Genomic DNA, 26,961 nt, shown 5'->3' on the forward strand with positions numbered 1-26,961 from the left:
TTTAAAGCTCTGTTTATTTATTTGTTGTTTACCGTACTGCGGATTAAACCCAGGGGTGTGCCACCACTAAATACATCCACAGCCCTTTCATTTTTATACTTTATTTTTTAGAGACAAGGTCTCAGTAAATTGTCCAAGGTTGCCCTCTGCCTTGCAGTCTTTTTGTCTCAGCCTCCCGAGTAGTTGAAATTATAGCATGCCCCCTCCCCTTTTTCCTTCCCCCCTCCCCTCCCCTCCTTCCCTCTCTCCCTCTCCCCCTCCCTCTCTCTCTCCCTTTCTTCCTTTCTTCCTTCTTTTCTCCTGTTCTCCCATTCTTTCTCCCTTCCTCGCATGGTAGAAGGATCTGAATTCAGGGTCTTTACATTTAGATAGGGTCTCACTGTATCTCTGAATTACTCAGGCTTGGCTCAAACTTGTGTTGGGATCACAGGCCCGTGCCATCTTGCTCAGCATGTATATTTCTTAAATATCAATCTGTTACTCCATTCTCTTGGTCCATACTTTGTTTCATTTTATGTTTTATTTTTAATTGGCAAATAATAATTGTATATATTTATGAGGTACATTGTGATATTTCATTTTGTGATACCTTGTGGGACAATGAAATCAGGCTAATTGACATAGTAATCACTTCAAATATTTCTCTGGTGAGATTTAAAAATCCTCTCCTAGTATTTTGAAATATATAATACATTGTTTACTCTAGTTACCATTCATTTTATGACATGTTGATTAATATTTAATTAGCAGTGTTTATGAGTACGTTGACAAATTATAAAAATGAAAAATTCATTCTTTCTTTTTTTTTGGTACTAGGCGTTGAACTCAGGGCCTTGTGCTTGCCAAGCAGCATTGAGTATATCTGAGAAAAAAATAGTACTGAATTGTGGTACACGTTACTGTTACCTTGTTGCTAGGTGACTGAGTGCAGTTTGTAGAGTGTCTTATACTCTTAAGTACTTTTGTGTTTTAACTAAACCGGGAAGTATAGAGTTAATTAAATGAGCAGAGATTGTTAGCAGAGGTTTAAGCTAAAATATTTTCAATTCAAAAACAATTTAGTCTGTAATTTTATTTATTTATTTATTTGTTTATTTATGTAGGTCTTTTTTAGACAGGGTTTTGCAAGGCAGTTCAGGCTGGCTTTGAACTCCTTGAACTCACAGCAGTCCTCCTGCCGCAGCCTTCCAAGTGCTGGGATTACAGGCATGTGCCACCACACCCAGCCTTAGTCTGTAATATTTGAGAAATGCAAAATATTGTATATCATGGGCTGGGGATATAGCTCAGTGGTACAGCACCTGCCCGGCAAGCACGAGGTTGTGAGTTCAATTTCTGGTACCAAAAAAAAAAACTTGTGAGCAAAATACTGTGTATATCACTTAGGTAAGAAACATGAAACATTGTGAGTAAATGGGAAACTCATGACCCCCTGCCCCAGCCAACTGAAAGACTAGAAAACTCCAGACTCTTTTAATAGTCTTTCTTGTGCGTCTGGCTTGTTACGAAATTTTTAGCATATAACCAAAGATGGAATACATACGGGACCCTTTTAGAGCCCAAGCTGCGACGTTTACCACTATTTTTCCAGTTGTGCTCCCTTCATTTTCTCCCTCCTGGTTTATTTTCCTCGGAAATGATTTTATTTCAGTGTCACTTACTTCACTATTCATTTCAACAAGGACTTCAGGTATCATTATTAAATCCAGCAGTTATTCTTTAGTGTCATATAATATCCAATCAGTGTTATTTTCTGGTTATCCCATAGATGTCTTTTTGAAGTTGGATTTTATGACTCTTGATTCAGACATTGTACTTTGCACTCCATTTAACTCTTAGTTGTCTTGCCTTTTTCTTGCTAAAGGGGAAAAAAAAGATTAGGTCTTTTTTCTTTCCTTTTTCTCTCCCTCCCCCGCCCCCCCTCTCCTCTCCTCTCCTCTCCTCTCGTCTGTCTCTCGTCTCTAAGCATTGAATACAAGGCCTTCACACTGAGGCACATTCTCAGCCTTTTTTAAAAATTTGAGACGGGATCTTGTTAAGTTATTAAGCTTGTCTGGAACTGGAGATCTTCCTTCCTCAGCCTCTGAGTACTGGGGTTACAGGCCTGCATCAACATGCCTGGCTAGCATTCTTCGTATTCTGACCTTGGCTTTTGCATTGTCCATGAATGTTTGTTCAGCCTGTGAAATAGGTAGATATTGAGGTTTGGTCAGGTGAAGTGTAGACACTGAAAAGAAATTGTTAGTATTGTGGGCTTCCTGCCACATCACTTGTTCACCTGTCACATAAGGATAGAAGAACATTGTCAGGGCACCATAGGAACGCAGCTTGCCATGTACAGGGTGTGGACACTTGCAGAGTCAGCACATGGACTTTAACAAATGATGACACAGCAGAGGGGCTTTGGGTCTTGTTTTATTTTGGTTTAAATAGTTAAACAATAATCCAGCAGTGAAATGTTTATAGTACAATGAGAAGTTTGATTGCTGTAGCATGTTAGATGACATAGGAATTATTGTTTGAGCTATGATAATAATGTGGACATATTTTTTAACAGCCTGTAGCTCAGTGGTACATGCTAAAGTTTTGAAACAACATAATACCTGTAGTGTTCTAATGATAATACATACATAAACAAGATTGGTGATAATCAGAGGGTGATAATTGTGAATTGGGTGATGGCTTATGGAGTTCTTTGCACTTTTTTCGCTAATTTCTGTATATTCAAATATTCTGTTGTGTTTTAAAAATTATGAAGGCTGTGTGACTGCCTAACATTCTCTTTGTGAAGTAACACATCTTGATTGAAGAGAACTCTGAAAGAGAGTGGTTTGCCATTTAGTAAGGTTTTCATCCTGCTTAGCTTTAGTAAGAAAACTGATACAAGTCCGAACCACAAGTAGACACATTTGATAAGTTAATACCTTCCTTTGAAGGCAAACCGTATTTGGATGTGTTATATTTGCTTTACTCACTCAGCTGGCATTTCTAGAACGTAAGGAGGCTGACGTTCTACATGCTTTACGTCTCAGATGTCCTGCCTCTCCAGCCATAGTATCACATGTGCTTGAGTCTAAAAAGTGTAGCTTGTTATTTCTCATCTAGTATCACAGGTACATTGAAATTGCCATAAAGCAGTGCAGGAGCTCAGGCATCGACTGTAAGATCCACGGGCTCATCCTCCTGGGGCGCATCCGTGCAGAGGAGGAGGACTTGGCTGCAGTTCCTTTCTTGGCTTCAGATAACGAAGAGGAGGAGGATGACAAAGGCAGCAGCGGGAGGTGAGAGCCAGGTGTGACTGTGCTCGCTTAGCTTCACGTCGGTCCAGAACCCTCTCTCACGTACATGTTAGATCAGAGTGTGTTTTACATGGGCAGTAGGCTTGTGTCCACAGGTTTGTTTAGTTTACAAACAAAATTTAATTGGTATTTTTAAGAAAATATTTAAATGTATGATGTTTTTAAAAATACTGCTAAAATGAAAATGCTTTCTTTTTTTCCCTGAAATATCACCATACTCTTTTGGTATAAACTCGTTGTAGTTTTTTTTCCCTATTCTAAATTAATTTCCTATGGAAGTAGTATGGCATATATTATAGCTTGTTTTGGATAAGTATTTATCATTACTTTTTAAAGAAAAGTTTATTCACTTTTATTATGGTAAAATATACATAGTGTATAACTTACCAATTTAACTTTTTTTTCCTTCAGTACTGGAGATTGAATCCAGGGCCTTCACGCTGAGCTGCATGTCCAGCCCTTTTTTTATATTTTGAAATAGAGGCTCACCAAGTTGTTCAGGTTGGGCTTGAACTTGTGATCCTTCTGCTTCAGCCTCCCAGAGTGCTGAGATCTCAGGCATGAGCCACCACACAGCTCCCTTCTAGAGGTTTTCAGTGGAGTTCAGGGGCACAGCTGTCGCTGTCAGCTGTCTCTAGAAGTCTTCTGTGTAATTTTGTAGTGCAGCATTTCATCTTAGGACTCGCCTCTCATTTGGTCAAGTTTGCCCTGTGTATGAGTGGTGTGGTGTTACTACCCAACTACTCAGCATGCATGTGTCAACATGTATCTGCTGTTGGCCAGTCCTGTGGTGAATGTGTGAAACAAAATCAGACAAACTTAAGTGAGTGCCTTGCTACATCATTGCCCAGAAGGCGAATGCATGTGCCTTGAGGATCTGTAGTAGAGCACTGTACCTAGATTATACAGGACAAGTCAGTGTTACCGAGAAGAGTAGGCAAGGGGCTGGGGATTTAGCTCAGTGGCACAGCGCCTGCCCGGCAAGGGCAAGGTCGTGAGTTCCATCCCCGGTACCGGTGGGGAAAAAAAAGAAAGAGTAGGCAGGTGAGGGTGCTTCTGGTAGAGGGAACCAAGTGTTATGCCAGGGGGTAGCAGCATCTGTCATTTGTGCATTTATTCCAAGACGTGTGTGCTCTAGGTCCCGTTTACTATTACAGCAACACATAGTGTAGATGATCACTGTCCTTACCTGTTGTATCTTCCTAGAGTAATTGCTGTAAGTGAAAATGCTAAGTCAAAGGGTATGCAGAATAAATTTGTACGTTTTGGGCTTGGACATGCCTCAGTGGTAGAGTGCTTGACTAGTATGTGCAGTGGCTGGGGCACGTCAGAAATGAAGTCTAAGTGGGTGTGTTTTCATCATTTCCCCAGGCACTGTTGAGTTGCTGGTGTGGGCTTGGCACTGCAGACAGGCACCAGTGGCAGTCGGCATGCTGGCCTCATCCTGTTGACTCAAACACCTTTGCTTAGGTTCTTCCCAGTGTGTGACGTGGAGACAAAGGCGATTGTCCACTCTGATGTTGGGCGCATTCCCATGGTCAGGAGTGGGCAGCTGCTGTGCTGAGAAGTACTCCAGGGCTCTCTCGTCTTGGCTTTAGAGTCAGCCCTGTTTTATTTCAAAACCTTTTGCATTGCATAAAAGTTGACAAGATACTGCCTTACCTAAAATATATTAGGCTATATGTCAAGCTGATCATATCTACACATTAATTAAATGAAGAAAACATCCGTTCATTTAAATAAGGCAGTCAATTCAGTTTTACATAATTGAATGCATTAACAGAAGAAAACCTAGATATTTGAATGTAATTTTCTTCATTAAAAACTTGAGGGTGAATTGGTGATCCACGCAGTCTCCCATAGGCCGGCACCCAAGTGGGATGTGCCCACAATGACTTCATGCAGCTGACCTTCCCTTCGAGGGGTTGATAGTTAGATGGTGCCAGGCATTAAGTGTTCTGAATGTCCCTCCTGGTTTCTCATCTGTTTTTGTTTTTTTTTAATGTCTTTTTGAGACAGGGTCTCGCTATGCAGTTCAGGCAGGCCTTGAGTGCACTTTGTAGCCCAGGCTGGTCTCGAACTCACAACAATCCTCCTGCCTCAACCTCGCGAGAGCTGGGATTACAGGTGTGCGCCCAGCTCTCATCTGTATTTTTGACCAATAATATATCAGTACCTTCTACATAAGCTTGTTCTTCTGTGGCTGATATCACATAAAGTTTTCCTAAATTTTTACTCCCAAACCATAAAATTTTGACCCTATGAGGTAAATATATATTAGCATATAACATTTGAAAAAGTCTTACCTATCTAGAACCTAGTTTCCGGAGTCTTCAGTCTTCCATCTTAGCTTGCAAAAATAGATCAAAAGCTTTTTACTAAAAAGCTAAAAATCCCACATGTAAAAGAAGCAGTTCCTTAGACTTGGCTATCAAAGTACCGACCAGAAAAGAATCTAGCACTATCTTGTGTATTTTTGTGGCTTCAAATTCAAGAATTGGAGCATTTTGCCTGCTGTCATTTACCTTCCCCAAGAAGAGAGATCAGGGGATGGGATGAACAAAGTAGGAGGAGCAAGTCTTCTGGAAAAGCAGGGTGGTGAGGACCAGCAGTCAGGCCTCCCGGCCCGTGCTGTGGGCAGAGGGTATGAAGGAAGAAAGTGGCATTTGGCTTAAACCCCTGTCTGTGTTAGAATACTCCCAGCATATATGGATACGTCTATTTTAATCTTTCTTTGGGAACCAAAATGGCCAGACATGTGTCCAGGTTTAGGGACATTGTCACAAGGCCAGTCCCAGGGGCAGTTCTTGGTTCTGTTTGTAGTACTTGTGCATTTTGTTGACAGGTGTTAAAATAGTTGCTGTGTTCAACTTCATATTTGAGAAGAAAAGGATGCACGCTGTACCCAATAAAGATCTCTACCAAAAGTGAAAGTGTAGGAAGCATACAGGTGCCTGGAAATTTTGACTCTCTGGGAGCCCTTACTCCTATACAAATTTGAGATTTTATTTCATTAGGAAAAAATTTAAGAGTTTCGGACAGTAAATAGCAAAGCTTTTGAGTGCTTGAATTTGCTTTCCTTTTACGTCGTGAATGTTTTATGTTGAATAACCTCTGTTTCTTTGTTTTCCTTTTTGGTTAGCCTTATTAGAAAGAAGGCTGCGGGGCTAGAATCAGCAGCTACAATAAGAACCAAGGTGTTCGTGTGGGGACTGAATGACAAGGACCAACTGGGCGGGCTCAAAGGCTCCAAGGTATCTCCCCTCTAGGCTCAGCACCCACATCACTCCCACCTGAGAACAAGAAGGTGTTCAGACACAGCCTGTTTTCAATAATAGTTTCACCTTCTGTATGTGGTTTTCAAAATTAGCTTTTAGAAGGTATTCTTAAACTAGTGGATGTCATCAGATTTAGTTTCTGAGAAGCCTCTGTCCTTGGACAGTAATTGCACTTGTATTTCTGTAAACTAAGGGTTCTGAAAAGGAGTGTGTAGATGAGCACTGTGGATCTTGCCTTCAGGACATTTTGCTTACCAAGTAATTTGTGAGTAAGCAAGAACAAAGCACTGTGTTAAAAACGCCGTAGTGGTAAGAAGATGGGCAAGATAGGATGCCTGCCTGTTACACACCGGGTGCCTGGATGCTTGAGGGTGAAATAGCTTCTGTAGAGAGAGGATGCTCTGTGAACACAAAGAAACAAAACGTGTGGATACACACTTGTCATCTTTGAGGGGTTTGTTGTAGCTAGAGACTTTCATGTTCTCATCCTTCTTTTTTTTTGAGACAGGGTCTCACTGTATACTCCAGGCTGGCCATGAACTTGCTTATATATCCCAGGCTGGCCTCAAACTCACGGCAGTCCTCCTGCCTCAGTCTCGCAAGTGCTGGAATTACAGGCACGCACCACCGTGCCTGGCTCATTCATCTTATTAATAAACCATGGACTCACGGGAAGGCTGAGCTATTTATCCCATAAATAGTTGGATGAAAGGTTAATTTGAAAAGTATTTATGTTGCTTAGAGATTTTTTTCAAAAAGAACAGATAGAACCAGGGCTGGGGATATACCTCAGTGGCACAGCGCCTGCCTGACAGGTGAAAGGTCCTGAGTTTGATTCCTGGTACCCAAAAAAAAAAAAAAAAATAGATAAAACTAGTTCTGCATTTGAACTGGAGTTGAGTTCAGTATACCCTCTATCATGCAGTATCGGTTGTCTGAGTAGCTCCAAAACAAATTCATCCAAATTTCAGTACCTGGAAACAGTTTCTCATTTTAGAGGACTGAATCTGCTTCCTTTTTCTGTTCTGCTAGATATCATCTATCTCAAATTCTCTTCTGACCTGCATTATTGAGAAACTAAGATGATTAGAACGTACTTCTTTGAACACTTGACCCGTCGAGGTCCAGCTAATTTTTATTTTTATTTAATTTTTTTTTATTTTGGTCCAGCTAATTTTATCTTTTACTTGGGCAGCCTTGAACTGCATTTGTATGTTAGGATCGCTCACCTTTGTTTTGAAATGAGCAGTTGCAGTAGGCTCTGGGTGTCTCAGTTGTTTCCTACCAGCGCTGTCCAGTGAGTGCTCACGGAGGCGTGGCCATCGTTGGGACCTGGGACCCAGACTGTCATACATAAAGCTTTCGTATGAAGAGCACTCAGAGGCCCAAGTTGTGATGATAAACCTTTCTCTTACTGTAGGAATGACCCTCTGATTATTTATGAACCTGTCTAAAAGGTTTCTTCAACAAAGGATTCCAGGGATTTTAAATTAAATCGCATCCACTTACGATGGAAAATATAAGCACATGATTTCTTAGAGTTGTCAGGGTCAGAATCAGAGAGAGTGAGCAGGACTTGACCTTTTATTTTTACCTGTATGCATTTATTTTATTTTTCACCTTTTATTTTGGAAGTGTTCAAATGTACCCAGGTAGAAAGATTAGGGTTGTGAGCCCACATGTCCCTGGTACTAGCTGTAGCAGTTAGTAACAGCTGGGTATGTTTTTGTCTTTATTTTCTGCTCATTCCACAAATACAGTTTATTTTAAAATAAATTTCAGTATATCCTTTCATTCTTAACTTTAGTGTTAAAACATGTGGCTAATATAACCTACAAATTTACAGTGGTTCCTTGTAGCATGTTATTTAAAAATTTTAAATTGCAAATAAAATGCTTTTTCTTTCTTTTTGCTTTTTTTTAAAAAATATTTTTCTAGATAAAAGTCCCTTCCTTCTCTGAGACTCTGTCTGCTTTGAATGTGGTACAGGTGGCTGGTGGTTCTAAAAGTTTGTTTGCAGGTACGATTATCTTAATACTAGAAAAATTTAAAAATTATGCTTAGCACATACGTAAAAATAGCTTTTGCATTGTGGAAAATCGAGTTTTCTCCATCTGTGCTTCTTTGCAGTGACTGTGGAAGGAAAAGTATATGCTTGTGGAGAAGCCACCAATGGCCGACTGGGCCTGGGCTTGTCAAGTGGGACGGTTCCTATCCCACGGCAGATCACCGCCCTCAGCAGTTACGTGGTCAAGAAGGTGGCTGTTCATTCAGGTAAGGGCAGGCACCGACACTTGTGGTGGAGTAAATCTGTCGCTTTCAGGGTGCAAGTACCTAAGGCCTATCAGTCATTTTCCTAAGGTGTCCTTGCATTTTTTTTCAGATTTTACCTTAATTAATAGAAAGAAATACTGGGTAATGTAAATCCCTGGTGATCTAGAATTTAATTAGTGCTACAAAATTAGGTTTTTGAAAACTGGCACTGCAGGTATTTCAGTCATGTGAGTGTACCCCTCCAAGGATAGGTTGTTCAGTCTTGGAGCCATGGTCTTAGGCCCATTGTGTCAATAAAACAATTAAGTTCTGAGCTTAATACGTTTATTTTTCTGCAGAAAGAGTCTGACTTGTACCATATTCCCAAAAGTATCTATGAACCTCAGTGATGAGAAAGACTGTTAAAAAGACAGCCACTCTCCTCTTTAGGGCAATTTTATTAAATGTTATTTTGAAGCACAGCATTCAGTCTCTGAGGAGTGGAACTGAAGTAGCTACAAAGCTCAGTTTATGCTCGCACCAAGTGGGGTTAGATACAGTGTCATGTAATAAGGAACCCAAATGATAGTGCCCTAAGCAAGATAGAAGTCTGCTTTGCTCCTCTGTGGAAGTCTGTGGGGAGTGTCTGGGCTGTCCATATGTCCTCCCTTCCTAGTGCTGGGGGAAGAAGAAGGCCTGCTACTGTGGGAACAGTGGCTTGTCCTCCAGTCCATGCAGCCTGCTGCAGAGTGTGCTGTGGGCAGGGAAGGCAGGAAGAGTGCTTGTCAGCTGAGTACTTTGCTGCCCCTTAACACTGTGGGGGTTCTGTTAATGAGGAAGTGGGGAGGATAAATGTGGGGACTAGGGGCCCTGCTCTGCCACCCTTCCTCCAAGCCCCGGGAGCTAGGGCTAGTTTTCAGAAGACCTAACTTTTTAGCACCAGTTAAATTCCAGTCATGCCTTGGACCCTGAGGGGTTAGGTGCATGGACTGGGAGAGCCTGTGTCCAGGAGAAAGAGCTGCTTCTCTGCGGGAAGAGGAAGTATTCTGTCTTGCTCGTAAATGGTGGTATTTCTGCTCAAACAGTTCCACTGTTTGGTACATTACTCGGAATCTTAAGTTGCCACCATATGTGACAGTTTCCCCAATCACAGATGTACTTATTTTTACTTTTTCAGCTAAATTTTTATTTTTGATATGTTTAAAGAGGCACACTATTGATAATCAGCATTACTTTGTCTTACCCTTGCAAATAAAATTAGTTCGATTGATTGATTGATTATCTTTTTGAGGCAGGGTCTCACTGTGCAGTTTAGGCTGTCCTTGAACTTGGAGCGATCCTCGTGCCTCAGCCTCCTGAGTGCTGGGATTACCAATGTGAACCACCACGCCTGGCCTATAAAATTAGTTCTAGAGTTGAAAATTATATAGTTTACTAAAAGTTCATCTATTTTGCACATGTCACTAGAAAGCTTTCATAATAACTGAAATGTTGATCCTGTTTGCTCCATTTATTCAACACATGGTCATTGAGTATATGCTGCATGCCAAACTCATAGAGTAGTTGTGGTATGAACTTTCTGCACCTGTGTGAATATTGCAGGTGGCCGGCATGCTACAGCCCTAACCGTTGATGGCAAAGTGTTTTCTTGGGGTGAAGGTGACGATGGAAAACTCGGACACTTCAGCAGAATGTAAGAATATTTTTACTTGTTAATAAGAAACATACTAATAGTAACAGGGAGTGCCTTTTTATAGTTGTTTTGCAGAAAGTTAAAACAGGGTAGGCTATTTATGGAAGAGGAGCTTTAATTTTTTGATGTGGATCTGTTTCTGATTAACAGAGTATGTGATTTAGCGTCGCAGACTCTTAAGGCTTGGTAGTGAAGTCGGTGTATAGATCTTGTGTTGAGTAAAGGTAGATCAGTGTAGATGTCTTGCCTTCTTCGAAGAAGGATGAAGTGTAGCTTCATCTTATTTCAGGAACTGTGACAAGCCAAGGCTGATAGAGGCACTGAAAACCAAGCGCATCCGGGACATCGCGTGTGGGAGCTCCCACAGCGCAGCCCTCACCTCCAGCGGAGAGCTGTATACCTGGGGTCTTGGAGAGTATGGCCGGTTGGGACATGGCGATAATACAACACAGCTGAAGCCCAAGATGGTGATTATACACATTTTGTTGTTTATAGAAAGCATACCATCTGATGCGCTCAAGCGAAATCAGCCTTGAGTCTGGAAAGTTCATAATGGTGTGTGCATTATTAGCTTTCAGCGTGTGAGGAAATGTCCCCGTTCTCAGTGCTTGTGCTTGACTCTGGCTTTCAATTTGCAATTGAGTAGGTGAAAGTCCTTCTTGGCCACAGAGTGATCCAGGTTGCCTGTGGAAGCAGAGACGCACAGACGCTGGCGCTGACCGATGAGGGTGAGTACCTGTCGTGGAGCGTGCATTCTGGGTGGCTGGGGTGTGATGAGCCCAGGCCTGAAGTTCTTATCTTTTTCACCTAGGTTTGGTGTTTTCCTGGGGTGACGGTGACTTTGGAAAACTGGGCCGGGGAGGAAGTGAAGGCTGTAACATCCCCCAGAATATCGAGAGGCTAAATGGCCAGGGCGTGTGCCAGATTGAGTGTGGCGCTCAGTTCTCCTTGGCTCTCACTAAATCAGGAGTGGTGTGGACCTGGTATGTGGACCTCCTCCTTGTCTCCAGGGTGTCTGTTTGCACGAGCCCTGTGTAGCAAGCCTCAGCTTTGGCGCCTGGCCCCGCCGGGATGCTCATCAACTGTCATTTTCTTACTCATCCAGGCATCCTTGTCTTGTTTATTTTGAGTTGCAGTTAGTGACAGTATTAAATAGGTTATTTTGAAAAGAATATCAGAGAAATTTTAGTGCACTTGTCTGTCTTATTTGGGTGAGGTTTATGGAGAGGGTTTCTTCTGCTGGCTTCCATTGTAAAAAGCCTAATAGCCTAATGAATGATAAAATGAGAATGAGACAGACTTCTGAGTCCTTTGATTCTGAAAAATGTTTATGTGTGATTCTTATGAAAGCTTATTTTATTAAAGTGCCAAACACTGGGTACTGGGCTGGGGATGTAGCTCAGTGGCACAGCACGTTGCTTGGCACATGCAAGGTTCTGAGTTTGATTCCTGGTACCAAAGAAGGAAAGAAACTAGAACAAACACTGGGTACCCCTACCAACCTTGGACAGTGTCAATATTGTGACCAGAGGCAGCTTGAAAAAGACATATAGCATATAGCACTTTGGAAGGAAGTGGGCTTGTGCCTTATTTTCAGTCTCTTTGAATGAAAATCTATGATACTAATATAAATGTACTGTAAAGCGTGTATTACAATACAAAGGATCTTGCTAGTTGAATTAATGATGGTTTTAGGATGTAAGTTCAGAGACCTTGGCTGCTGTATGTGGTGGTATCCCTGAGCTGACTCTGAAAGATGTGAAACAGTGAGTGTTTTCTTTTATAGTATTGCCAGAGTACAACTGTGCAGTAACACACTGTTGACCTTGCAGGGGGAAGGGGGATTACTTCCGGTTGGGCCATGGCTCTGACGTGCATGTGCGGAAACCACAGGTGGTGGAAGGACTGAGAGGGAAGAAGATTGTGCATGTGGCTGTTGGGGCGCTGCATTGCCTGGCCGTAACAGACTCGGGGCAGGTAAGGCTGCAGGTGGTCTGGAGGTGCGGTGGCTCTCTAAAGTGCTACTCAGGACATTACTCCTACTTTGTCCAAGTTGTAACCTTTAATAAAATGAGTCTGGTACCAGAAGAATCATGAGGGTCGGACAAGATCCATTGTGTTTACAGCTGTGTCTGCCTGCTCACCAGCCAGGTTGAGGGCAGGGCCTTGGGGGAAAGAGTTGTTTTCACTCTGAATTCCTTGTGGGAATGAGAAAATGATCATTGCTAGTACTACTTTAGCTAAGCTGTTAGCAGTATTTTACTTTAGAGAGTTGGTAGATGATGGCGGAGACAGCATCATTTCAGAAGTAAAGTTAGTAGTTGATAAACATTGCTCGTTTTGCTGCTTTGAGAGGTATACACTGTGACTGGACTGTGAGTGTCATATTTTAGGGTTCGTTTATGGAAACGAAATTAGCATACTGTTTATAATCAGAAATGAATTGTAGTTCTTTTTTTTTTCTTCTGGTACCAGGAATCGAACTCACGACCTTGCGCTTGCCAGGCAGGCGCTATGCCGCTGAGCTAAATCCCCAGCCCCATGAATTGTTGTTCTGTAAGGCAAGAAGCACATTTCTTAAAAATAAACATGGTGGTTTTTATTTTTCTTTGTAAAATAAAGAAAAAATAAATTACTACTCTTAGTTGAAAGAGAGGATTCTCTTTGCATTCTGTAACAAAACAAAATGGATGAATTAATTAGATTATAGTAGATATGCAATTATAGTTGCTGGGAAGGATTTTCATGGTTATATTGCAGTTCAGATATGCCATTTTATAAGATTATGATACTATTTTTTACCATTAAGAGCTCAATTCTTTGAAGTACCATGGAAGATACTTTTAAGTGTTTTCAGGTAAATTTAAAGAAAATGATCTGAAACATTGAAATTTGTTTCTTTCTTCCCCATAAACAGGTGTATGCTTGGGGTGATAACGACCATGGGCAGCAGGGCAATGGCACAACCACAGTTAATAGAAAGCCCACGCTTGTGCAAGGCTTGGAAGGCCAGAAGATCACACGGGTAGCTTGCGGGTCATCACACAGCGTAGCATGGACAACCGTGGATGTGGCCACACCCTCTGTCCATGAGCCTGTCCTTTTCCAGACTGCAAGAGACCCTTTAGGTGCTTCCTATTTAGGTAACACAGATTTTTATCTTCTCTGGGATCCTTTTGCTAGTGATAGCAACATCGTAGATTGGTTTCAAGGTGCTGTTTTTATTGCAGTGTTGCAGGTTGTTCAGTGGTGCTGTGCCACCAGGGCACAGAAGCGTTGGTTACATTCTTGTGTGATGTATCCCTGAATGGAAAGTTTGTGGAAGAAAATACCATGCTGATTCTTGTCCGGGGCTGCTTTGAATTTTTCTAACAGCTTTATTTAGTTATTGACACATAGTGAGCTGCACCCACTGAAACATGCATTTTGATCAGGTATGAGATACACATGCACCCGAGAAACATCTCCACGGAGGATTATGAACAATGCACCACACCTGGTGTCTCCTTCTGCCCTTCGCAGCTCTTGCCTTCTGCTCCTACCTCTCCTCCTGCACTCCTATAATTGCTGACGTCCATTCTGTCCCCAGTTTCCATAGTTTAGAATTGTATAAATGCAACCCTACTGCAGGTACTCTTTTACCTTGTACATTTTACTAAGCATAATGTAAGAATATTTTTGGGTGTCAGCCTGAGGCATGCTGTGTTAGTCAGCTTTCTGTCTCTGTGACAAAAATACCTGAGAGAAACAGTTTAAAGGAGGAAAGGCTTACCGTTTTGTGGTTCCAGTCATGGTTAGCTGGCTCCATTGTTCTGGGGCCTGGGGCAAGGCAGTGCATTGTGGTGAAAGGGTGTGTTAGAGCGTTTCTCAGCTCTCCTTGTGGTAGCTGAGAAACAGAGCAAGGTTGTCTAGTGCTGTTGTCTATAGGCACTCGACTCCAGGGCCTTCAGCCTTTGGGTGGGGACTTCTGTTCCCATGGTGGGGATGGAGGAGCTTCTCTGCCTTGAGCCTCAAACTGCAGCAGCCCATCATCGTTACTTGGATAGAGGGGTCAGAATCAGTATACTACAACAGGAAACAGTTGCAGAGATTTTTACTTTCTTATCCCGGGCGCTGAAGGTGTAGAGTTGTCTCTGATAGTCTGTCCAGGCCACACGCCTTTAGGGCATGTAGCACTCACACTCCGTGTGGGCCTTCCTAGTACCCACACTCAGAACTAGGCCAGACCAGTCAGTGGGCTGATTTAGTGACCACACACACTTCATCCCAGCATCACATACTCTGCATTCAGCCACCTCTGGAAAGCCCCACCTATGACTGCCTGAGCCTTTGGGGGGAGCATCTGGACACAACGTGTAACAGTCATTTTCCATGTGTGTGAAGGGCTTCCTTTGTTGTGTCTCATAGAATACATGTGTCAGTGATTCTTTCATTGAGCATTTTAAAATCTGAACTAATATATATTTGGCTTTATTTTGTAGGAGGTCTTTGCTGGGTATAGAATTCTAGTTTGATAGTTTGTTTCTTTAAGCACTTTAAAGAAGTTGTTCCCCTGTCTTGCTTTGTTTTTATTGATAATGTCTGTTCAGTGAACTCTTTTCTTTGTTTTTCTCATGTCTTTTTGTCCTTTTGATGTCATTAAGAATTTTGTCTTTATTCCTGGTTTTGACCAGTTCGATTGTGCTGTGTTCTGGCATGGATATCCTCATGGTTCTTGATTGTGTGGTTTGTTGTGCTCTTGAATCTCTGAGTTCGTAGTTTCCATTAAATATGGAAGACTTTCTGTCGTATTTCTTAGGTTTTTTTCCTTGTATCTTTTTGCCTCTTTCAAGAACTCTAGTTCAGTGTACATTAGGTCTTTGAAGCTGTCTCCAGGTAACTGCTGCTCTGTTCATGACTTACATTCTTTCCTATTTTATTTTGGATCGTTTAAATTGATATATCTCCAGATGCACTAATCGCTTTATTTCCTAATGTACTATTAATATCACCAAACTAATTTCAGTCTTTGTAGTTTCCTTTTTAGAAGTTTGATTTGTGTATTTCTTGTATCATCTCTGTATCTAGTTATCTTTTTGCACATATGAAATATAGCTGTAATAAATGGTTTAATTTCTTTCCTGATTCTAACATCCACTAGTTCTGAGTTGTCTGTTTGAGTGAGTTTTCTCCTTGTTACTGTATTGTGTATTGTGTTACCTTTTTTTGCTGTTCTGTTATCAAGTGATCTTTGGCTGGACGCCATACATGAACACTGCTCTGGATGTTCCTAGAGGATTTTTATGCCTATAAATCTTGAGCTTAGATGCATGTAGAGCAGTTTGATTATTTTTATTCTTGGTTTTAGATTTGTTAGGTGAGTCCAGACCTGGGACCCTTTGCCTGCCACAGAGGCAAGATCCTTCTGGGTACTCTTTTCTAGTTCTGTGTGAACTCTGAGGCCTTCCAGTCAGGTGCTGACTTGGGCTTTGTGTGTTTGCTGGGTACTGTGCCTTGAATTTTTTCAGGCAGCAGTTCTTTTTGGCTTTGGACATCTTCTCACTTACGTTCCCATTTGAGTCCCTGGCTAGGGTGAGAGAAGGCCCTTTCACCTTTGCAGGGCTTTCTCTGGGCAGCCTTTTTTCTCTCTGGTCCTGGCTGTTAGCCTGTGGCCTTGTTGGCCTCCCTGACGGTTAGCTCTGCCTTCTGCACTTAGAGAGCTCCAGGCTGTACCTGGTTTCCTCTTTCTGCTGAGGTATAGCAGCTCTCTTCTTTCTTTGTTGTTCTGGGGTTTTTTTTTAGTATTACATTGCAAGGGCAAGTAAATACAGGTAGATAATTATTGTACCATTTTCACAGCTTGTGTGTATATGACATAAACTTTTATAAATGTATTTTTAAAAAGTGTTTATAACTTTTTTACAGTTCTAGTGAACCTTTGCTGAATATAGTTTTTTATAAAAGTATTGAGAATTTGTTTTTAACTCTTGAAAGATTGTCATTGAGCCTGACATATACTCTAGGAAGTAGCACAGTGCAGCTGTAGTGTATTTGGGAGCTAACCTAAAAAGTCAGACTTTATAGAGGTAAGCCAATCCCTGATCTTAAAAACAGATTTTTTATTTTTCCATTTTTAGGTGTGCCTTCAGATGCTGATTCTTCTGCTGCCAGTAATAAAATAAGTGGTGCAAATAATTCTAAGCCAAATCGCCCTTCTCTTGCTAAGATCCTTCTGTCATTGGATGGTAGCCTAGCCAAACAGCAGGCCTTATCACATATTCTTACAGCACTGCAAATCATGTATGCCAGGTAGGCTACATGTTAATGTTTGAAACCCTAAAATCATGTAAGCTTTGTGCCATTGTAATACTTTGATGAACCTGATATTTCAGACAGGGTTGTGTTGCTGTTTTTAGGTGCTTTGAGTTGCCAGACACATATCCTGTGATGATCTTTGTGCTTGTCCTAATGAATGTTAAAATATGAATCTGAAAACTTCAAGTTAAGGAACGTTGTTGTTTTTCTTTTTGATAGTGAATTCTATTAATATTTGAGGACAGAGAGGAAGAATTCACTTACAGTAATTTACAGCGGTGTTTATGATGACATAAACTCCTCATTCACTTGATAAGGCTGAGTTACGATACTTGGTTTTTGCAGAATTTTGCTGTCATTTTGGTCAGCCTGTATTAGTCTCAACTTTCCAAGACTGTAACCACATACTGAATCTGATCAGCTCATAGAAAGGCAAGATTTGTTTTGGTTTCAGCCCTGATTGCTTTGGGCATGTGGCAAGGCAGCACATCATGGTGGAGCACATGGCAGAGCAAAACTGCTCACCTAATGGCCAGGAACTGAAAAGAGAGAGAAGAAGGAGGCTCCCAGTACAGAAAGACCCCCTCTGGGCAGGGTTCTTCCCTTCACAGTAGTGCCACCTAGAGGACTCAGCCGTTAGCACATTACCTTTGGGGACATTGCAGGTCCAGACCATTGTACAGCCTCAGGGAACTGCCATCTATTAGTGTGTCATGGGTGTGCACCTGGCAGGTGTACTTACATAGGGACGTTAGTTTCAGAATAGAGCCCAAGTCAGTGACTGAGAAGACATGTTGTCCTTGCCGCCTAGACCATGACCCACTTTTAGTAAACACGGAGTCACTTGATGTTTAATTCTAACAGCAGCCCACGAGAGTTTCTTAGGGTGAACCATAGGCTCATTCTGGTCTGGTTCATACGTGGAGCAGTCTCACCTGTTATTCCCTTGATCACTGAAGTGTAGCCAGGCGTTGGTCAGCAATAGTGATACCTTCTGGGAAGTATGTTGTGTTCGTGTCAGTGTAGTTACACAAGTAGTGCAGTTATACAAGGTGAGCTGCCTGTGAAGTTACTAGGCAGTACACTCCTGTGAGATCACTGTCATATGCAGTCTTGTTGAACAAAATGTCATTATGTGGTGCATCACTATAAGTAAGATCTGGAGCTTGTAGCCAGTGGATACTTGGCAGTGATGCCCCGGATTTTTGCAAAGCTGTTTCTACCATGTATCCTGTTAAAATGGGGACATGCTTCCATGAGCATTCATCTCACCTTGCTGCCTTCTCTCATGCTGTAGTGAAAGGGCAGCTCACTGTGAGCCTGACTTCCTGTTCCCACAGAGATGCAGTGGTTGGGGCCCTGATGCCGGCAGGCATGATCGCCCCGGTGGAGTGCCCCTCGTTTTCCTCATCAGCACCACCTTCTGATGCTTCTGCCATGACCAGCCCCATGATTGCAGAGGACTGCATACTGGCCATTGATCTGGAAGACAGACTGAGTCCCAGTCCGTGGCAAGAGAAGAGAGAGGTAAGAGTGAGTCCTAAAGCAGTATGTGTTAAGTCAGAAGGGAAAAGATAGCTTTTTTGTGTCTAAGAAGAGCTCAATCATTTTGTCACTTAAGTTACAGGTGTTTTTATACCCAGCCTTTAGATTTTGGGCTTGAGTTATAAAAATATACTAGTAAAAAGATATTTTTGAATATTGAAATACAAATTGATTTATTTTTAAAAAAATTATTAGATGCAATTTTGAAACCATAAAGGTCTAAAATGTCATAAATGTTGTAACTTGTTTTTGGGAAAGACTCACTTTGATGAGATACAAGCTCATTTTAATCTGATTCAGGCGAGCTGCTAGCAATATTAATAGTTTTCCTGGAGATATGAATTGATTGAGTTCTGCAGGGCTGCCCCAGGCCCAGTGTGGGTAGCAGCGGACATACTGTATATGTGCTGTGTGGTCTCTATCAGTCTGGAGCAGCCAGACAGCCCCAGGTAGATGAGATGAAAGTACCCTAACCCTTTGTAGGGAGTGTGTCATATTGCTAAGTTTTTCGACTCTCCTGGTGTACTCTCCATTAGATTGTCTCCTCCGAGGACGCTGTGACCCCTTCCGCAGTGACACCATCTGCCCCCTCAGCCTCCTCTCGGCCCTTCATCCCTGTGACGGATGACCCTGGAGCTGCCAGCATCATTGCAGAAACCATGACTAAAACCAAAGAGGTCAGGAGGTGCTCTTGAACTTTTTAATGTGAAATCTTAAATGGACACAGAAGTCACAGGAATTGTATTAGAGATAGAACATGGGTACTCCATTGGCTGTTCAGCTGAGTTCTCTAGTTACTGGCATTTCTAAACCATCTGTGGAAATGCTAGGACACAAGCCTGTGTGTATTTGAAAACGAGGATGTCACAGGGATCCTACATCCCTTCTAATCCATAGACCTATTCAGACGGTGTTCATAGTCCTAACAGTATCCTTCTGGGTCAGCACCCAACACAGCAATGTGTGTTGTTTTATTACTTTGTAATACTGAACAATCCATTTTAACAAAATCTCTACGTGAACAATGCAGAGTTCTGCCTTGTGCATTGGCTGCATTTGTGGTTATGTGACTCGTCCCTTGGTTAAGAGTATTTGGTTTCTCCCCTGGAAGTTAATGTGCTAACTCGTTAATGAACAAGTTCCATTCTAGGGGAATGTTTGTAAGTGAGATTCGTCTGTAAGTCCGACATAGTGAGCCATCCGTGTTTAATACAGATACACATTGTAAAGCTTAAAAACGAGATTCAAGGTGTGTTCATATCTGTGAAAGTTCACAGCGCGAATGTTTGCAAGTTGGGGACTTACTGTGGTTGTGAGTAGCTGTGAAACCGTGTAAGTGAGAGTCTAATAATGACTGTAGCCTAATCCAGTCATTTTTCAAGCCAGCCCTGTACCATTGAGCTATATCTCCGGCCCTGTCATTTTTCAGTTACCATCATTTCTTAAGGAGTTTAATTATTGCCATTCTTTTCTAAGGAAGACCTTTTCCTGACTGTGTATCTTCCACTAACCTACTTATTATATTGATGTAGATTCAGTAATTCCTATTTTATTCCAGTAGTGACATTAGTTTCTGCCATCATTTGATACCCAAATTACCCTGCAGTTGGCCATTACACCTCCTCTGGACTGACTCCTTAGTCTTTCTGAAGTTTCCTCAGAATTCCTGGAGCATTTCCTTATTTTCTGGCATAATAGTGTATTCTAAACTCATCAACCTGCCCTGCGCTGTGCCGCTCTGCTCTGGAAGCAGCAATTTCTCCAAGGAACTCGGGTTCCATTTAGTGGTTTGCAAAATTTGGAAACAGAAATATGCACTTAGTAATCTGATTGCTACCTGATGTCTTTGGCTTGCTCCTCTCAGCAGACAGATACACACTTGCATAAGCACTTACTTCTCTTTCTCTATATTGTCTGTGTAATAAAAACCGTGGACAGATCAAACCAATACTCTCAAACCAGGCCAATACCACAGAGTGTATTTCCCTCCTTTCTGGTTTTTGTTGTTGTTTGTTTGTTTTGGTGTATAGTCCTTTTATATATTACTGGATTTCATTTATTACTGTTTGGTTGGATTTTGGATCTAAATTCACAAGGGCTGCTGATCTGTAGTTTCTTACAGTGTCTTTATCTGATTTGGTTTGGGTATTAGAATAATACCAGCTTCATGGATTGAGTTCTGTAATGATCTGCAAAGGATTGGTGTTAATTCTTATTTAAATATCTGGTGGAATTTTATCTCTCTCTTGGAGCATTTTTTTGGTTTCTAGCTCAAAATTTCAGGATCAACCAGGTGTTTTATGCTCCAGTTTAGGAATCAGATGCTCTCCCAAAAACGTTTTGCTTTTTTTTTTTTTTTAATTGGCAAATGGTATTTAGAAGCTGAGATTTAGGGTCGTCATGTGCTCTTTGCTGTTGGATGATAGAACTAAGGGGTGTGTGTGTGTGTGTGTGTGTGTGTGTGTGTGTGTGTGTACACCATCACTTCACAGCAGTACAGTTGATTCTAAGCCAAGTAGTATTCACTGTAGTTTTCAACCTTTCTGTATTTACAACTCTCTTCTCTCACATTAGAAAATCAGGTTCCTGTCAGGTACAGACTATTTACTTACAGTTCAGTTCCAGCCTGCCATCTTGGCTGCTACCTACCCTGTGGGCACTCTTCTCTCTGTGCATAGACGCTGTCACTCAGAGCCAGTCTGCCCTTCCTGGGGACTGCCTCTTCACCTTACTTGGCCTGTGACTCCCCTCATCTCTGTTCCTTTGTCCTCGACCGTGGCACTGTCTTCCCTTGACTCACCACACCGAGCACCTCATATGCACACCCTTCACAGCCCTACACCAGGCCACCTCACCCTCCTCTCACTTTCCGCTTTGCTAGTCTGTTCCCCAGTGAGGACAAACATGCATTATTTTTTACTATATTTGAAACCCAGATTTAGTGCACTGGTACTGATGGCAGAAAATATGTCCCTCTGGAAATTATTCATAATCATTGGTAGTATTAAGAAAACCACCATAAATTAGGTCTGTGGAATCAATTTCTGATTTCTGGAAATCTCCTGGGATGAGGATTTAATGCAGAAATTATTCTGAAGAATTAGAATTTTTGCTTTTAGGTAGAAGGAGGATGATAAGATTTCTTTCCTACACATTTGTTTGAAGTGTAGGTATCCAAGTTATACTCTTAAGTTCCTATCATTTCTATTTTGGTTTGATTCATAAATTATGGCAAAGTAATTTTCATGTTAGCATTGGGCTGCAATTCATGTTGAAAGGGGATGCTGCTGGTACTTCGTGCTTTTTTAAACCAGTCCCTGTAAGCTATTTCCTACTTTCTTTTTAACATAGCTGTAAAAAAGATTAGGAACATTTTAATGACAACATTGAATATATTATATGTAATTAACGTATTCCACTGGATGCTGTTGCTGTTCTTCAGCGACTCATTCTAGAATGTTGTTGTGTCTAGTGGATTTCACTTACTAGCTCCCTGGGTCTCCAGTCAAAGGTCTGCTCTCTAAAGGGAGAGCCTGTCCCAGCTCAGAGAGATGTGGTTCTGAGGATATAGCACATGGGTCGCATTCTCATTAGGACTCCTGTGTGGGCTGTGCTTTCCTTGCTTGGTTTTGTTTCTGGAATGAGTTAAACTGGATTTGCTGAGATCTGGAAAGCAGAAGAATCACTTCTGACTCTTGCTCTTTCTCTTGTGAGCTTGACTCTGCTGGGAAACGTGAAAGGCTGATGGTCGCCCTGTTGTGCGCAGAGCCGCAGTGATTCCCACTCAGCAGCCACAAGCTGTGAGATGCCTGGCTCTGACGCCTGGGTTGCCATCCTGCTTCTCAGGGCGCCAGCCCTTCGGCTGACCTCCAGGGGGCTGTCGTGTACTGAACAAACCAGGTGGGGGTGTCCCCCCCAGTGAGGTGCTGCATAGTGTAGGACCTGGGGCTGGCACTCAGCAATTAAGTGGGCTTCTTTCCTCTACTATGAAGGATAAAAGACAAATTACCAGCCCTGTGGTATATTTTAGCTAATGTGAGGATGGGAAGTAAAGTAGTAAAAAAAGAAAGACTTATTTTATATATTACCTTTTTGAAAGAGCCCAAGGATGGGGCTGGGGATTTAGCTCAGCGGTACAGCGCCTGCCTGGCAAGCACAAGGTTGTGAGCTTGATTCCCAGTACCGGGAAAAAAAAAGAAAGAGCCCAAAGAGCAAGAGATTAAGGATAATGTGTTATATCTAAATGAGTCACTTTAAGTAATATTCTGGAAAGAATTACAGAGAGAATCTAGATGAAATATGTAAAGTTACACCATCAAATTTAGTTGGTAGAAAGTTCTCAAGCCTATCTAATGGGTAAGGGTTACATTTCCTATAATGTTTATGATATGTTTAGTCACAGTAGTAACCTGTTATTTCTTTATAGTTTAAAAGCATTTGTCTTTGACAGATGTGTTGGTAACTTGTGAAACAGTTAACTGATTTAGAAAACAGTACAGTGATACCTTTGTTTTTGAACTGAATTTGTTCCAAATTTGTGTTTGAACACTGAAAAGTTTGAGCACTGAATGTATTTTTCCCATAAGAAATAATGAAAAACTAATAATTAACACTGAATTACACTTATAAATTCATTTTCCAGGACTTTAACAAATTTCACAGTAATTTTTTTCTTTAACTCTTGTTATGGGTCTTAGCTTTACTAAGTTTTCTTCTTAGCTTTACTGCTAGTACCACTAACTCTCTTTGGAGCCATAGTTACAGTATTTTATGCACACAAAGCGCACAGAAAACCGCAGTGATGAATGTTTTAATGCACTAACACAAACAGTGTTGTGTTGGCAAGAACAGTGTTTAAACCGAGAGTCGCTCCTTTGTGTGTTTGACCGGAGGTGATTTGTGACTCACACTCAGGTGGTGTAGATTTTTTCAAGTCCGGTTTTCGGTTTAAGTAATGAGCAAGGTTGTGAATACAGAGCGGATTTTCTTTCAAACTTCAAGTTGTGGAAATGCAAGCTTGGAGCTGTTCGACAACCGAGGTATCACTGTACCTGGCTTGGTGGAGATATTAAAGGCCTGGCATTTCTTAATTGACCTGGTTTTTCATATCCCTTTGTCACTGGTGACTGTGTCCTCTGAGTTCATATAAGCTGGTGACTCTGACTCTCATTCCTCATTTTAATTATCGGATATCATTAATATAGGACGTTGAGAGCCAAAGTAAAGCGTCAGGCCCAGAACCACAGTCCTTGGATGAGTTCACCAGTCTGCTGATCGTGGATGACACCCGTGTGGTGGTGGATCTGCTCAAGTTGTCTGTGTGCAGCCGGGCTGGGGACAGGGGCAGGGAGGTGCTTTCAGCTGTGCTCTCTGGCATGGGCACTGCCTACCCACAGGTGAGTGGTGGGAACCCCGGCCCTGGCTACCTCCTCCATCTCCTTGCTCCATGGTGGGCCAGCCTCCTGTACAAGGGACACACTGCTGTTCTTCACATATGATTTTATGCATAGTTTAAAAGCATTCCTTTAAAACAAAGTGATTTGCTTGGTGGTAAAGCACTTGTCTAGTATGTGTGAGACCCTAGGTTGGTGCCACAGCGCTGTAAAAAAGAAAAGAAAAGAACAACAAAGAAATTTAATACATCTTTTACCCATTTTAGAATGATTTGTGAATCTTATTCTTATTGATTAGTAGAGTTCCTTAAATAAGTCCCTTTTCTGTCACATGCTTTGTGGTTTTACCACAAGTTTGCCCTTTGAGATTATTTTGGGCCGGGGATATAGCTCAGTGGCAGAAGTGCCTGCCTGGCAAGTGCAAGGTCCTGAATTTGATTACTGGTACCAAAATATATATATATATATATATATTTTTTTTTTTTTTTTTTTGCCATGCAAGAACTTCAGTTTTATGTAGTTGTAGCTGTCAGATTTTTTGGTTTTATTGTTTTTTCCATTTATGACTTCTGGATTTTATATTATACTAAAAAGATGCTTACATACTTTGTTTTAAAGAAATTCTCCCAAATTCTCTTCTAATCACATTTATGATTGCGTTTATTTTGTTTGCATGTATTAGCCATTTGGGTATTATCTTGATGAAAGGAATAAAGTATTGATTCCACTTTATTTTTTCATAAGTGGTAAACTAGTTGCCATAACATAATTGATGTAATAATTCATCTTTTCAGCAGTGATTTGAAAACTATTTTTATCTTATTCTGAATACCTGTATGTGTTTGGGTTTAGAGATTCTTTGTTCCACTGAAATAACTCTTGATTTAATATCACGATAGTTCAGCTATTTCATATTGTTGTATTTGGTAGCACAGTGTTCAGTAAGAGTTTTTGTTACTGTGGAAATGAACTGTGCTCACCAGACAGGTAGGGCGATTGAGCACTTGAAATGTGGCTAGTATACCTGAGGAATTAAGGTTTTCATTTAATTAATTTAAATTTGTATAGATGCGTAAGGCTGGTGACTGTCCAAGTTGATATAGCCTAGGGTAAAGTCAGTGTCGCTATCAGTATCTCTTAGCAGTAGGCTTGATCAGTCCTAGAATTGCAAGGCTTCTATGAGGACTTCTATTTATCAGCAGTATGATGCTGCCTTTTTAGGACTCTGTGTGCTAGGGACCCTGGGGTGGTGTTTCTGATTGCAAATATTTCATCTGTGTTGGTCAGGGTCTCACATCACTGTCACCAAAGCAATAATGTATGTCTTGGTTACTTTTCTCTCGTTGCTGAGGCAAAATATCCAACACTCAAAATAAGGAAGGAAAAGTTTATTTAGCTCACAGTTTGTACAGGTTTCAGGCCATACTCAGCTGGCCCCAAGGCAGAGTGGCACATGGCAGAGGACAACCATGGCGACGGAAAAACAGCAAAAACATCAAGAGCACAAGGGGGGAGCAGCGGAGGCAAGCAGCCTCTTTCCCTCCCTTACATTGTATGCCAATTATCCATCCCAGGGTGGGTGTAGCACTCACATCCATAATTTCATCCCTGGACCATGGATCAATCATAAACTCCAAAAGCCTGCCCCATGACTGCATGAGGCTTTGGGGGGACATCCAGACACAAACCAGAACAGTGTACGTTAAACACTGTCTAGTGGTCTTAACACACATGGTGGATGATATGGTGGACATTTTAGGGGCTTGTTATTTCGTAATCTTCCTCAGAAAGCTTTTAAAAGTTTAAAGTTTCCTTTCTGCCTGTATGCCTACATGACAGTGGTGTTAGATGTGACTGTAACTGGTAGACAAAACTGTTGTTAAAATGAGGAAAAATAGAATGAAAGAGTGGTTTATTCCTGAAAAGTATAGAATGGTCAGTATAGAAGGAAGAGGCTTTTTTTCTGAGTTGAATATTTTGAGGTGAACATATTATTGCTATTATTATACAGTCTCATTTGCTTTTTAAATTAACAATCAAGAAACTGACTAGTATTAACCACTTAAGTGGTATGAATCACCACTGGATTTGTACAATAAAATAAGGACGTTATGGATTAAGGAGCTCAGAAACCCTTGGTGTCCACATTCCCCCGTCATGTCACATTCGTGGCCTTTTCCTTTGAAATGCTCTGTGTGCCACGGTTGGGCCTGGTGTCTCAGCTGTTCCTGACCCTTGCCCCTACCCCTTGGCTGCCAGTCCCTTTTAGGGTTTTGGTAATTTCATTAGCCCTTTCCTCCTTTCTTGATGCTGTTCCTGAGACAGAATTTCCTCACTAGAAAGTAAACTTTCGTGTAAGAGGAACTTGTCATCGCTGGTGTTTTTTCAGTTGACCTGACCTGTGTCATATGTGAGGTGTCTTCCAGCTACTTTATACAGACTGTCTCTCAGCCTCACGGCACCTTTGCGGGCTCTGTAGTGTCTTGATGTGTGGGTGAGGAAATTAAGCTGAAATTTGAGTTAAACTTCTCAGACTCTTAAGTCTTTCACTCTGCCACTCTGCCACTCTGCCTGTGGAAGAGTCAGGGCAGGATGAAAGGCTCGTGTCCGGATGAGCAGAGCAGAGCCAGCCGTTCTGTCCTTTCCCCCAGGTGGCAGATATGTTGTTGGAGCTCTGTGTCACTGAGCTGGAGGATGTCGCCACGGACTCGCAGAGCGGCCGTCTTTCCTCACAGCCCGTGGTGGTGGAGAGTAGCCATCCCTATACCGACGACACTTCTACCAGTGGCACAGTAAAGATACCAGGTACTTGAGCCAGACCTTGGGGGGCTGCAGACCGCACTGCTGGAGTGCTGGGGTTTGGCTTGACTGTGCGATTAGTTCTGCTTTACAGAAATACATAGTAGAGTTATTTTGTGCTGTCTTTCTTCCCTTTTCGAAAGTACTCCTTTTCTGGAATAAAGCATGACAAGTAAGCCACATGAAGATGGTGGACCATCACTGAGTTGTACTTCTGGGCAGCTTGCGTTACCCAAGTGTGCCTCTTTCTCCTCCCCCTTCTCCTTCCCTGCTCCCCTTCTGTCTCCGCTCCCTCTCTCTGCCTCTTCCCCTCCCCCTGCTTCCCGCTCCCCGTCCTGTCCTCTTCCTCTTACCCCTTCCCACTCCTCCTCTCCCTCTGCCCTTCTCTCTCTCCCCTTCTCCCTCTC

General features: G+C 41.9%; 1 protein-coding gene across 6 annotated transcripts in view; it reads left to right on the top strand.

The window, feature by feature from the left end:
* Positions 1-26,961, top strand: part of Herc2 (HECT and RLD domain containing E3 ubiquitin protein ligase 2) — a 184,367-nt gene that overhangs the window by 107,792 nt on the left and 49,614 nt on the right. For all 6 annotated transcript variants that reach the window (XM_013507678.1, XM_005410402.2, XM_013507680.1 and 3 more), the window contains 15 exons: positions 3,106-3,281; positions 6,442-6,553; positions 8,516-8,597; positions 8,708-8,851; positions 10,433-10,523; positions 10,813-10,990; positions 11,170-11,251; positions 11,335-11,506; positions 12,356-12,500; positions 13,441-13,666; positions 16,640-16,811; positions 18,158-18,344; positions 18,899-19,039; positions 23,567-23,758; positions 26,407-26,560. In XM_013507678.1, the coding sequence (XP_013363132.1) occupies positions 3,106-3,281; positions 6,442-6,553; positions 8,516-8,597; positions 8,708-8,851; positions 10,433-10,523; positions 10,813-10,990; positions 11,170-11,251; positions 11,335-11,506; positions 12,356-12,500; positions 13,441-13,666; positions 16,640-16,811; positions 18,158-18,344; positions 18,899-19,039; positions 23,567-23,758; positions 26,407-26,560 (2,254 nt within the window). The remainder of the gene's footprint in view (positions 1-3,105; positions 3,282-6,441; positions 6,554-8,515; positions 8,598-8,707; positions 8,852-10,432; positions 10,524-10,812; positions 10,991-11,169; positions 11,252-11,334; positions 11,507-12,355; positions 12,501-13,440; positions 13,667-16,639; positions 16,812-18,157; positions 18,345-18,898; positions 19,040-23,566; positions 23,759-26,406; positions 26,561-26,961) is intronic.

Source organism: Chinchilla lanigera, unplaced genomic scaffold (assembly GCF_000276665.1).
Source record: "Chinchilla lanigera isolate Chin_1 unplaced genomic scaffold, ChiLan1.0 scaffold00132, whole genome shotgun sequence".
In the NCBI taxonomy this organism is placed as follows: Eukaryota; Metazoa; Chordata; class Mammalia; order Rodentia; family Chinchillidae; genus Chinchilla; species Chinchilla lanigera.